The sequence below is a fragment of the Tachyglossus aculeatus genome, chromosome 4 (assembly GCF_015852505.1).
Source record: "Tachyglossus aculeatus isolate mTacAcu1 chromosome 4, mTacAcu1.pri, whole genome shotgun sequence".
NCBI lineage: Eukaryota > Metazoa > Chordata > Mammalia > Monotremata > Tachyglossidae > Tachyglossus > Tachyglossus aculeatus.
Window position 1 is genome coordinate 60,969,762 of NC_052069.1, and position 13,666 is coordinate 60,983,427.

At 43.4% G+C, this 13,666-nt stretch overlaps 1 protein-coding gene across 4 annotated transcripts in view; it reads right to left on the reverse strand.

Annotated features, from left to right (window-relative positions):
* The window catches only part of VAV3 (vav guanine nucleotide exchange factor 3), a 360,450-nt gene that overhangs the window by 101,108 nt on the left and 245,676 nt on the right, over positions 1 to 13,666 (reverse strand). For all 4 annotated transcript variants that reach the window (XM_038744664.1, XM_038744665.1, XM_038744663.1 and 1 more), the window contains exon 19: positions 8,009 to 8,054. In XM_038744664.1, coding sequence (XP_038600592.1) covers positions 8,009 to 8,054 — 46 coding nt within the window. The remainder of the gene's footprint in view (positions 1 to 8,008; positions 8,055 to 13,666) is intronic.

The window sequence follows — 13,666 nt, forward strand, 5'->3', positions numbered from 1 at the left end:
AAAGCTTTAGATCAGGTAAAAATGAAATCCATCCCTTTCAGCTTAACTTCTTTAATCTTTAGGTAGCAATGTAACATGTGGCTATGTGTTGTTACACTGGCTTTAAAAATGCCACTGATCATGACACTAAATATCTATCGAAGCTGTCAACATCAGAAATACCAGACAACACTATTAAAACTCCAAAAATGTTGGCTTGGTTAAAAACATAATATGCTCTAGGTCTGCTGTACAGCATATGGTATGTACCTGGTGGAAATTGAGATATATATACGATATAACCCATAATCATAAACTAGACGTGGTGGAAGGCAATTTTTAAAGCCTTTTCATTAAACTTTAATTGGTAACTTTGACCTTGAGTGCCACTTTCAAAAGAAATATCACTGTGGTGCTGGGATTTCCCAGAGATTTATGATCCTGTGTTCTTGAAAAGTGCCTAGCACTACTGTGCTCCTGAAATAATTGATCTGTCTCTTCCAAGTGTTGTTCTCTTAATACCAGCATCTGTCTCAAAGTGAGTTACAAGCTGATGGAAATGCTTGTCTTTATGTAAGAAATGCAGAAGACATGCCAGAATCTGAGCCACCGAGACCTCTAGGTCTTAAAAATCTAGGCAGCATTTCAAATGACCATTCTGGTCAACAACTGTCGCCTCTTTTCACAGAAAATACAGTGCTGAAGTGATAAGCTCATGGTCTATAAGGTATTGTGATTAATCAAGATTCAATTAATTGACTGGCTCTCTGGGCTGCGGAAGAATATGCAGAGGCAGCAGGGGCCAGGAGGCTGAGAGAGAAGGGCAGTGGGGGAAGAGAAATGGCCACTTTAATAATAATAATAATAATGGTATTTGTTATATGCTTACTCTGTGCCAAACACTGTACTAAGTGCTGGGGTGAATACAAACATAGCAGGTTGGACAAAGTCCCTGTCCCACATGGGGCTCACAGTCTGAGCAGCGTGGCTCAGTGGAAAGAGCAGGGCCTTGTGAGTCAGAGGTCATGGGTTCATACCCCAGCTTTGCCAATTTTCAGCTACGTGACTTTGGGCAAGTCACTTAACTCTCTGTGCCTCAGTTACCTCACCTGTAAAATGGGGATGAAGTCTGTGAGCCCCACGTGGGGCCACCTGATCACCTTGTATCCTCCCCAGCACTTAGGACACTGCTTTGCACATAGTAAGCGCTTAACAAATGCCATTATTATTATTATTTTACAGATGAGGTAACTGAAGCACAGAGAAGTAAAGTGATGTGCCCAAGGTCACACAGCAGACAAGTGGCAGAGCAGGGATTAGAACCTATGACCTTCTCACTCCCAGGCCCATGCTCTACCCACTGCGCAACGCTGCTTCTCACTATGTCCATCTAAATGACTTAGAGATGCCAAGAACCAGAAAAAGTGAGAAACAGAAAAAGAGATAGAGAGAGAGTGCAGAGCATGACACAGGTCACACAGAAGCACACTCCCAGACCTGGCATAGAGATGCATTTTTAAAATTCAACAACTGAAAGACTTCAGTGATCCAACTAGATTATTTTAGCATAAATGAGTGAGTTTCCCTTTTACTGTTCACTGCTCAAATATATTTCCTGCCTGCGGGGCTTGCAATCATTCTTTCTTTTATATCGGATCTTAAGGACACAATAAAACAAAGCCTCAGACAATGCTGCATCCCAGCTGAAAACCGGGAGTTAATTGCTGGTGATACTCTAGCACAGTACACTGTTAACAAGAAAGGCGTGGTTCTTCGGAACAAAAGCTTCACAAGAAACAGAGACAAGGAGGCAAAGGAGAGAGCCACATGGCCTAATGGATAAAGCACAGGCCAGGGCACGGGTTCTAATCCCAGTTTTGCCACTTGTCTACTGTTTGACCATGGGCAAGTCACTTCACTTCTCTGTGCCTCAGTTCCCTCATCTGTAAAATGGGGATTAAGACTGTGAGTCCTATGTGAGACAGGGACTGTGTCCAATCCCATTTGCTAGTATCCACCCTGGAGCTTAGAAAAGTTCCTGGCACATAGCGCTTAACAAATACCATTATTATTATTATTCTTAAATGCTGCAAACATCAAACATAACACTGCTACAGGTCCCCTATTTTTGCGTGCACAATATGGCTGGGATTGTGGGTTTACTTGGCCTTTTCAGCAACACAACCCTCACAGGCATCTTATTTGACTTCACATACATTTATGGAAGCAGCGTGGCTCAGTGGAAAGAGCACAGGATTTGGAGTCAGAAGTCATGGGTTCAAATCCCATCTTTGCCAATTGTCAGCTGTGTGACTTTGGGTGAGTCACTTAACTTCTCTGTGCCTCAGTTACCTCAACTGTAAAATGGGGATTAATACTGTGAGCCCCCTGTGGGACAACCTGATCACCTTGTAACCTTGTAACCTCCCCAGTGCTTAGAACAGTGCTTTGCACATAGTAAGTGCTTAATAAATGCCATCATCATTATTATTATTTCCTCTGGAAACACTATCTGATCTGATTTTTTCTGACCCAGCCCTCTCCCACTTCTCTGGCTGAGCCATCCTTGTCTCTTGGCCAGTTGTTCTTCTTCTGCTTCCCACTCTTTAACTGGGAGAGTCCCTCAAGGCTCTGTTCTGGGTGCCCCCTTCTCTTCTCAATCTATCCTCACTCCTATGTAGAGCTCACCCAGTCCTACGGCTTCAGCGACCACCGCTCTGCAGATGACCCTCAAAAATCTCCAGTGGCTACCAATCAATCTGCGCATCAGGCAGAATCTCCTCACCCTGGGCTTCAAGGCTGTCCATCCCCTCGCCCCCTCCTACCTCACCTCCCTTCTCTCCTTCTCCAGCCCAGCCCGCACCCTCCGCTCCTCCGCCGCTAATCTCCTCACCGTACCTCGTTCTCGCCTGTCCCGCCATCGACCCCCGGCCCACGTCATCCCCCGGGCCTGGAATGCCCTCCCTCTGCCCATCCGCCAAGCTCGCTCTCTTCCTCCCTTCAAGGCCCTGCTGAGAGCTCACCTCCTCCAGGAGGCCTTCCCAGACTGAGCCCCTTCCTTCCTCTCCCCCTCGTCCCCCTCTCCATCCCCCCCATCTTACCTCCTTCCCTTCCCCACAGCACCTGTATATATGTATATATGTTTGTACATATTTATTATTCTATTTATTTATTTATTTATTTTACTTGTATATATCTATTCTATTTATTTTATTTTGTTACTATGTTTGGTTTTGTTCTCTGTCTCCCCCTTTTAGACTGTGAGCCCACTGTTGGGTAGGGACTGTCTCTGTATGTTGCCAATTTGTACTTCCCAAGCGCTTATTACAGTGCTCTGCACACAGTAAGCGCTCAATAAATATGATTGATGATTGATGATGACCCTCAAACCTAACTCACTTGCCCTGATTCCTCGACATCACCCCAATCTTGTTACCTACTCCTACCTTCAGAACATTTCTTCACGGATTATCCTGTTGGCACCTCAAGCTCAACAGAGCCCAAAGTGAATTCCTCACCTTCTTGCCCAAATTCGCTCCTCCACCTAATTTTCCCATCACAGTTGGCACACACCACCCGTCACGTGTCTGCTGTGTGACCCTGGGCAAGTCACTTCACTTCTCCGTGCCTCAGTTACCTTATCTGTAAAATGGGGATTAAGAATGTGAGCCCCACGTGGGACAGGGACTGTGTCCAACCTGCTAAACTTGTATCTACTCCAGCACTTAGAACAGTGCTTGGCACATAGGAAGCCCTTAACAAGTACCATAATTATCATTATTCTTATTATTCCCATGTCTCAAGGCCACATCCTTGGCAATCTGCCTAACTCCTCTCTCTCAGCCCAGTTATTCAGTTTACCACCAAATCCTATGGGTTCTTTCCAGAATTTACCCATTGCTCTCCATCCAAACTGCAATCATTTGTCCAGGCCCTTATCAAAACCAACTCGACTACTGCATCATCATCCACACTGACCTCCCTGCTCCAGTCTCTCCAATCTCCATTCCACACTTCACTCTACCTACTTGATCATTCTTCTAAAACATCATTGTGCACACATTTCCCAACTCCTCAAAAACCTTCAATGGTTATCTATTCCTTCTGATATCATATAGAAATTCCTCACCACCAACTTTAAGGCATTCAATTAATTGGCTTTCTCCCTCTAACTTACCCTCTCTCTCCTTCCATTTCACTCCAGTTCACAGGGTTCATTCCTTCGAAGCTCACCTACTTAATGTGACTGATTTCCAACTCCCACCATCTACCTCGGCTCATGCCCTTTTTTCTTCCTAGAACTTCAACATCCGGCAACAGACCCATGTCCTTCCCGATCTTCAAAGCCCTTATGAAATATCATCTTCTCCAGGATGTCTTCCCTGACCAATCACTCCTAATGCCAATTCAACATTTCCACATCCCCTAAGCACTTGGGTGCTCACACTTATTTGTCTATGGTTTTACTTTGTTGCTTCATCCTATCTGTAATGTATTTTAGTGTCTTTTCTGCTAGCTTGTTAATTCCTTGAGACAGGGATGAAGACTACTCATTCTATTGTATTTTCCCAAGCACTAAGATGCTCTGCACACAGTAAATACAAGTGATTGATCACCTAGTCATCTGCTCTGGGTTGAACAGCAGCATGGCCTAATGGAAAGACAATGGTCCTGAGAATCAGAGGACCTGGGTTCTAATCCAGGCTCTATCACTTTCCTGCTGTGTGAACTTGGACAGGTCACTTCACTTCTCTGTGCCTCAGTTTGCTCATCTACAAAATGGGGATTCAATACCTGCTCTTCCTCATACCTAGACTGTCAGCCCCATGTGGGACCTGATTATCTTATTTACTTAGGACAGTGCTTGATACGTAATAAGGACTTAACAAAAAACATTATTATTATCATTATTATAGCACTATCCTGGGGCTTCTGGTGTGCAGAACAATCCTCCAATTACTTGTCAACATACACTGAAAGTAAGGTTTTGTATTTAATAATAATGATGGTATTTTTTAAGCGCTATGTGCCAGGCTCTGTACTAAGCACTGGGGTAGATACAAGCTAAACAGGTTGGACACAGTCCATGTCCCACATGGGGTTCACAATATTAATCCCCATTTTTACAGATGAGGTAATTGAGGTACAGAGAAGTTAAGTGATCTGTCGAAGGAAACATAGCAGACAAGTGGCAGGGCTGGGATTAGAAACCATGACCTTCTGATTCCAAGACCTGTGCTCTAATTATAATGATAGCATTTATCAAGTGCTTACTATGTGCAAAGCACTGTTCTAAGCGCTGAACACTGTTCTAAGCGCTCTACCCACTACACCATGCTGCTTCCTACTTGAGAAGTTTACAATTCGATGGAGATGCTGTGGCTCCTAATCTATTGCCTTTATCTGTCCAGCACTCACCAGAAATGTCTTTTGGGTGCTGAGGATCTGGTCTGCCCTACACTTCTTTAGAAACTGCTTTTCAAAAAACACAGCTGTCCCTTGCAGATACGGATTAAATGGCAGCATGCTATCCAACAACGGGCTAATAAATATTTTAAAAGTTGAAAGAGAATAACAGAATATTTCATGAGATATTTGCATACAGTGAGGCACCAATTGGTTATTAAGCTCCAAATCAAGCTCTTGGTTTTCAGGAGATAATATCCAACCTTTCACCTGCTGTGTGAGAAGCAAAGCAGACCGGCCAAGGACTGCAGATCTGAATTCTAGAAGAGATCCAGTAATCATGTCTACAAAAGGCTCATTTAATTTCAAATGGCAAGGTAGATTACCAACAGTCGAATTCTGCCCTGAAGCTGTTTTACGAAGACAGTAGTGACAGCTGCACAAATGTTAGTCACAACTGCACATTAGATAAGAGCAATTCCTCTAATCAATAACAAATTAAAGGACAGAGGACAATCTCACTTATCACCATGTTGGTACAGAAAATCATACTTAGGAAGTAAACTGTGAAACTGTACATAATTCCACTTTCAATATATACTCCAGAAAAAAACTCTTTAGCAATTGGATTAATCCACAAAGATATCAAGCAAATACCTAGATTCTCACAGCCTGAGGTCTCCACATCCAGGGAAAATCCCCCTCCTCCAGCAGGTGAAGGAGACATTGCATTCAAGAAATGTTATTAATACAAAGGGTAATCATTATTAGGACTAATAAGCACGGGCAGTATGCCTTTGATTGGGAATTCTGTTTTTCTATTTTTTGAAATATATGAAAAATAAAGGATCTGTAAAATGGGGCTTCATCTGCAAAATGGTGAATGGTGAATGGTGAAAGGAAGCCTGTGCTTCCTCCTACTTAGACTGCAAGCCCCATGTGAAACAGGGACTGTCTGATCTGATTATCGTCTTTCTACCCCAGTGCTCAGAAGTGTTTGACACATAGTAAGTGCCTAACTCAGCTCACCCCCTCCTAACTAAACTCGCTGATTTACTACAACCCAGATTGCATGCTTCACTCCTCCAACACCAATCTACCCACTGTACCTTGATTTCATCTATCTCCCCATCAACCCCTTTTCCACATCCTTCCTCTGGCATGGAATGCCCCGTCCATATATGCCAGATTACCACTCTCCCCACCTTCAAAGGCTTATTAAAATCATATCTCCTCCAAGAGGCCGTTCTCAAATAAATCCTTATTTCTTCTACTCCTGTGTCACCTATGCACTTGGATCCGTACACTTTAAGCACTTTATATTCACTCCACCCTCAGTCCCACAGCACTTATGTTCATATCCATAATTAATTTTAATATCTGTCTCCTCCTCTAGAAGGTAAGCTCCTTGTGGGCAGGGAATGTGTCTACTGACTTTGTATTGTACTCTACCAAGAGCTTCCTACGGTGCTCTGCACACACTAAGTGCTCAATAAATACCATCAATTGACTAATACCATAATAATAAGTTGATATCAGAAGGGTTTTAGTTGCATATAGCTAATAAATGTTCAAGCATTACTAAGTTTATTACTGATCTTTACGTTATAGCTTCTCATTATGGAGTCTTGATTTGGGAAGTTTAGTAATGTTAACACAAAATTGGGCTAAACTTCAGACATTAATAGATTTGAACTGATCTCAAAACACAAGTTTTGGGTTAATAAAATGTTTATGAACCTTTTAGAGCCACAAAATTGGTGTGAATAATACTGAGGTAGTATGTCTAAAAGGATTAAAAGTTCTGACAAAACCCCAGAACTCTGAATTTTTCTTTGCAACCAGCCCTTTAGATGACAGACAAGAGAAGGTTACCCTTAGCTCATAAGTCCCTTCCCACCCTCTCCGAGGAACAGTGACTGTGCCTAATTCCCACCTGTGTATCCTATCTCAGGACTTAGTGCAGCGCTCTGCACACTATCACGGTCTAAAAAACAAATCTTTAATAATTAAACTTGAAGAGATTTACATAAAGGACAAAGGCATAATTACAGTAGGAAAAATTTCCAATGTTAAAGATGAGTGTTTTACACAGACAAATAATTGGTCTACAAAGGGGATGTGTTTTCAGTTGGGTATAGAGCTTTTATGGATACCCTTGATACAGTAAGAGATCATGATTCTATAGTGATATCATCCAGAAACCAGAGAGAGATGGGGGTACAGTTCTAGAGGGGCAGTACAACCAACTCATTCAGTTTCTTGGGAGTCTTTGGGGAAATGTTAATTTACCAGAGTCAATGTGGGGTTGGAGGTGGGGGAATGTTGACATTTTTCACCACACTTTGCACACAGGTGTGCTTGCATTGGAGGTATTTAGATTACCTGGAGCGCTCAGTCAGTGAACAATAAGCAAAAGGGTTGATTATGAAAGCAGTGAAATGCCAGGCAGTTACTAGTCATGTGACCAGAGCCCTTGGAAACACAGCAAGATAAATGATTTAAACTTTAGACTTTCTGCTCCTGGAAATAAGCAGGGGAAAGTGGGAAAGAAAAACACCACGATTTACTGCATAACCATAATACAATATAATACAATACCACAGAAAGCCATGAAACACACCTGGATCCACAGGTCTGGATGGTCTTCGAAGTCCGTTGGCTCGCCTCTGTTTTGCAAAAAGAGGAAGCAGAGAGGTGTCAATAGCTTCTGTTCCATTCTACCTTGAACACAAATGTCACTTTCAATCAATCACTCGATCAATAATGGTATTTATTGAGTGCTTACTTTGTGCAGAGCATTGTACTAAGCACTTGGGAGAGTACAATATAGCAGAGTTGGTAGACATGTTCCCTGCCGACAATGAGCTTACAGTCTAAAGGAGGAATTCACAGTTTTGAAAAGCTTTAATCAGCAATGTTTCCAATTCCTGCTTATTTTTAGCATTCAAAGCTCCTTTTTTTCTTGCAGCTGACCCATTTATTCCCTCCCCATCCACTTCTGGAGCTGGGGAATTCAGTTGTTCACTTCATTTGGAAATAACTGCAGGGAGGAACAGGATATTCTGTTCAGTTCTAACTACATACAGCCACAGCTGAGATGTTGGGTGAACTGACTTCAAACTTAGAGTCCAAGAACACCACAATATCACAGACTTACTTTCAGGAAGTGAATTAAAAAACGCTTCGGGCATTTTCAGGCACAGATGCTGAGATTTGGTTCACTTTCTCAAGCACTGCGCTGTGTCAATTGCGTCATTTTTGCAACTCAGGGTAACGTTTACTTTAGCAGGTGTGTAGTCAACACCAGGCGAGCAACTGGATTTCAAATTCACGGGAAATTATGGTAAGCCTTGTTCCTTACTGCAAATTAATGGTGACTCCCAGACTGTAGTTGGACCTGAGCTTGGGGAAAGTGAGTTGGGCTGGTGTAGGGGAGACAGCAGGAGGTACAAGAGGGCAGAGGAAAGATCCCTCAAAGCTGCTAAGGAGAGGATACACTCCTTTTCTACTAACCCAGTGCTCATCCTTCTGCCATTTGTGCTGCAGTGCACCTATAGTGCCTGCATTTTATTTCCTCCCCGAACAACCAGAACTTGTTCCCAGTGTATTTCCACATTTTCAGGTACAGACTGATAGATGGAAGATACTGATCCTAGGGCACATCAGAATTCTAAATTCCTACCCTTCCCTCCCTGAATCACTTCTCGCCTTGTTGCCTGAACAGTGTGAAGATCCTGGCACAAGCAGGGAATTGAAACCTTCCAGGCTCTTGGCTTTCCTCCCCTCCCTTAGGAGATGTTGCGCAGAACCTCCTCTGCAGCCTCAAGTGCAGGATTCTTCCTCCCACCGCATCAAGGGCGAGTAGGCCTCACAATGTCCCCAACGGGGACATAGCATAGCATTTTGCAAGTACGATTATTGTAGGCAAAACTCCTCATCCTCGGCTTCAAGGCTGTCCATCACCTCGCCCCTCCTACCTCACCTCCCTTCTCTCCTTCTACAGCCCAGCCCACACCCTCCGCTCCTCTGCCACTAATCTCCTCACTGTGCTTCGTTCTCTCCCGTCCCACCATTGACCCCCGGCCCACGTCCTCCCCCTGGCCTGGAATGCCCTCCCTCCGCACGTCCGCCAAGCTAGCACTCTTCCTCCTTTCAAAGCCCTACTGAGAGCTCACCTCCTCCAGGAGGCCTTCCCAGACTGAGCCCCCTCCTTCCTCTCCTCCTCCTCCTCTCCCCATCCCCCCGCCTTACCTCCTTCCCCTCCCCACAGCACCTGTATATATGCATATATGTTTGTATGTATTTATTACTCTATTTTACTTGTACATATTTATTCTATTTATTTTATTTTGTTAATATGTTTTGTTTTGTTGTCTGTCTCCCCCTTGGAGACTGTGAGCCCGCTGTTGGGTAGGGACCGTCTCTATATGTTGCCAACTTGCACTTCCCAAGTGCCCTCGGGGAGACTCCGCTTACTGCTTTCAAGTGGAAGTCACTCTATAGAGAAAGAGCTTGGATCTAGCATCATCTGAAGCCCAGACATATAGAGGCTTTCTGAAAATGTAAAGATCCTTGGAGGCCTTTGTAGATACTCTATACTGTACCTATGACGTTTAGGTCATATGCCACAGCAGCTTGAGAACGAAGATGGCCTTCCTGTGCATCCATCCACGATTGACCTGACCAATATTTTACATTTTATTGTTTGAATTTGTATTGTTAAACAGAAGGAGCAAGACCTAGGGGAAAGAACACAGGCCTGGGAATCAGAGGACCTGGGTTCTAATCCCAGCTCTTCCACTTGCCTGCTTTGTGACCTTGGACAAGTCGCTTAACTTCTCTTATCTCAGTTTCCTCTTCTGTAAAATCAGTAAAACTCCCTCTTAGATTGTGAGCCTCATATGAGACAGGAATTAAATCTAACTTGATTGCCTTGTAACTACCCCAGCACTTCCTACAGTGCCTGGTGCTTGTTCTGTTACTTGTCCAACCATCCCAGCTTAAGTGAGTTCCCTGTGTGTCCAGATCATTTATTAAATATTTTCTTCTGTTTATCACACTTCTGAGTACAGAACGTAGGACTTACCTGTAGTAAGTGTTTATTTGTGATGATAATAACAATAATCATATTAAAATTACGATAATCATACTTGCAAAATGCTGTGCATAGCTCCCAATCAATAAAAATAACTATGATACTTGCAAGCACTTACTATGACCCATGCATTGTACTAAGCACTGGGGTAGATAAAATCTAAGCAGATCATACACCGTCCCTGTTCCACAAGGGGATAACAGTCTAAAAGTGAGGGAGAACCGATATTTAATCCCTATTTTACAGCTGAGGAAATTGAGGCAGAGAGAAGTTAGGTGACTTAACCCAAGGAAACACAGCAGGCAAGTGGCAGATTCATTCATTCATTCATTCAATTATATTTATTGAGCGCTTACTGTGTGCAGAGCACTGTACTAAGCACTTGGGAAGTGCAAGTTGGCAACATATAGAGACGGTCCCTACCCAACAGCGGGCTCACAGTCTCCAAGGGGGAGACAGACAACAAAACAAAACATATTAACAAAATAAAATAAATAGAATAAATATGTACAAGTAAAATAAATAGAGTAATAAATACATACAAACATATATGCATATATACAGGTGCTGTGGGGAGGGGAAGGAGGTAAGGCGGGGGGATGGGGAGAGGAGGAGGGGGAGAGGAAGGAGGGGGCTCAGTCTGGGAAGGCCTCCTGGAGGAGGTGAGCTCTCAGTAGGGCTTTGAAAGGAGGAAGAGTGCTAGCTTGGCGGACGTGCGGAGGGAGGGCATTCCAGGCCAGGGGGAGGACGTGGGCCGGGGGTTGACGGCGGGACGGGTGAGAACGAGGCACGGTGAGGAGATTAGCAGCAGAGGAGCGGAGGGTGTGGGCTGGGCTGTAGAAGGAGAGAAGGGAGGTGAGGTAGGAGGGGCGAGGTGATGGACAGCCTTGAAGCCGAGGATGAGGAGTTTTGCCTACAATAATCGTACTTGCAAAATGCTATGCATAGCTCTCAATCAATAAAAATAACTGTGGTACTTGCTAAGCACTTACTGTGACCCATGCATTGTACTAAGCACTGGGGTAGATAAAATCTAAGCAGATCATACACCGTCCCTGTTCCACAAGGGGCTCACAGTCTAAAAGTGAGGGAGAGCTGATATTTAATCCCTATTTTACAGCTGAGGAAATTGAGGCAGAGAGAAGTTAGGTGACTTAACCCAAGGAAACACAGCAGGCAAGTGGCAGATCTGGGATTAGAACCCATGTCTTCTGACTCTCAGGCCCACATTCTTTCCATTAAGCCACACTGCTTCTCTAAAATCAGACAGTCAGCCAATAGCATTTACTGATCATATTCTCTGAGGACAGCACCATACTAAGTTCATGGGAGACAAGAACAGAGTAAGTTGACACAATCCTTGACCTCAAGGAGCCTACAATCGAGCAGGAACCCAGTGACCCAAAAGTCTGCAAAGTTAATAGTGGCTATTTGGGGTTGCTGGTGGACCTGTCCTCTGTTCTTCCCCAGGTTCCATCTTGCCTGGGCTTTGGGGACTGAAATGTGCCCACCCTGGCAACAATGGGCAGAGGTGACATGGATGGGGGCCAAAATAATTGGAAACGTTCTCTCCTCACTCAACGTAATTCTGTGTTGGCATGCATCTTGGGGTGGGCTCAGCCGTACAATTAGTGACTCACTTCTTCCTAACAGAAATATTTTTTTCCCCAGCATGAGGACAGCTCGGGGCATAAGACTGGCCCAGAATTGAATTATGGCCCTAACAAAAATTCCTATCAGAAAATTCAGGGGAAATACACTTCCCAAGGTAGTCAGAAAATAGACATTAGTGCTAAAACCACCTTCAAGCCCATATCTTGTTAAAGAACAATAAAGTTGAAGACACTGGTATCTTATCATTTTGCCAGGACTAAAAAAGGAACTTATAATAATAATAATAATGTTGGTATTTGTTGAGTGCTTACTATGTGCACAGCACTGTTCTAAGCGCTGGGGTAGGTACAAGGTAATCATGTTGTCCCCCATAGGGCTCACAGTCTTCATCCCTATTTTACAGCTGAGGGGACTGAGGCACAGAGAAGTTAACTGACTTGCCCAAAGTCACACAGCTGACAAGCGGTGGAGGTGGGATTAGAACCCATGACCTCTGACTCCCAAGCCCGGGCTCTTTTCCACTAAGCCACACTGCTTCTCATGAGATTTAAATTCTAATGTTAAAGCGAGTAATCAAATTGCAAAAGCAAGGGGATGCTATACTCTTTGGGATTTATGAAACATAAGAAATGCTACATTTAGATGAATTATTAAAAGGGAAGTCAGTGCATCAATTTCTGTAATAATGTAGTTATGTGTACTAAAAATTATTTAGGAGTGGGCAAAATGTTTCTTCTTAGACCACATTTGTTCTTCAAACTTGTTTATTTCAATTACTCAACCAATCAAACATTGTTTATTGAGAAATTCCTGGGTGCAGAGCACTGTACCTAGGTACTTGGGAGAGAACAATATAACTATTGGTAGATATGTTCCCTGCCCCCAAGGAGCTCATAGTCTAAAGACTATAAGCTATTTTTATTACTTAATTAGAAAAAAACATTAAGCAATTTACTCTGAAAGGCTGCTAATATTCAAGAATTCTGAAACTTTATAATGATAATAATAATAATGATGGTATTTGTTAAGCACTTACTATGTGCCAAGCACTGTTCTAAGCACTGGGGTATTCATTCATTCATTCATTCAATCGTATTTATTAAGCGCTTATGTGCAGAGCACTGTACTAAGCGCTTGGGAAGTACAAGTTGGCAACATATAGACACAGTCCCTACCCAACAGCGGGCTCACAGTCTAGAAGGGGGAGACAAACAAAACAAAACATATTAACAAAATAAAATAAATAGAATAAGTATGATACAAGGGGTGGATACAAGGTAATCAGGTTGTACCATATGGGGCTCAGTCTCAATATCCATTTTACAGATGAGGTAACTGAGGCACAGAGAAACGACTTGACCAAAGTCACACAGCTGACAAGTGGCGGAGCTGGGATTAGAACCAATGACCTCTGACTCCCAAGCCCATGGTCTTTCCACTAAGCCAGGCTTCACTCAGTTCTCCTAACATATAAGGGCCATTTTCTTGTGCAAACTTACATTGGCTAGACTGTAAGCTCCTTGAGGGCAGGGACCATGTCTACTGATTCTATTGTACGCTGACAAGTGC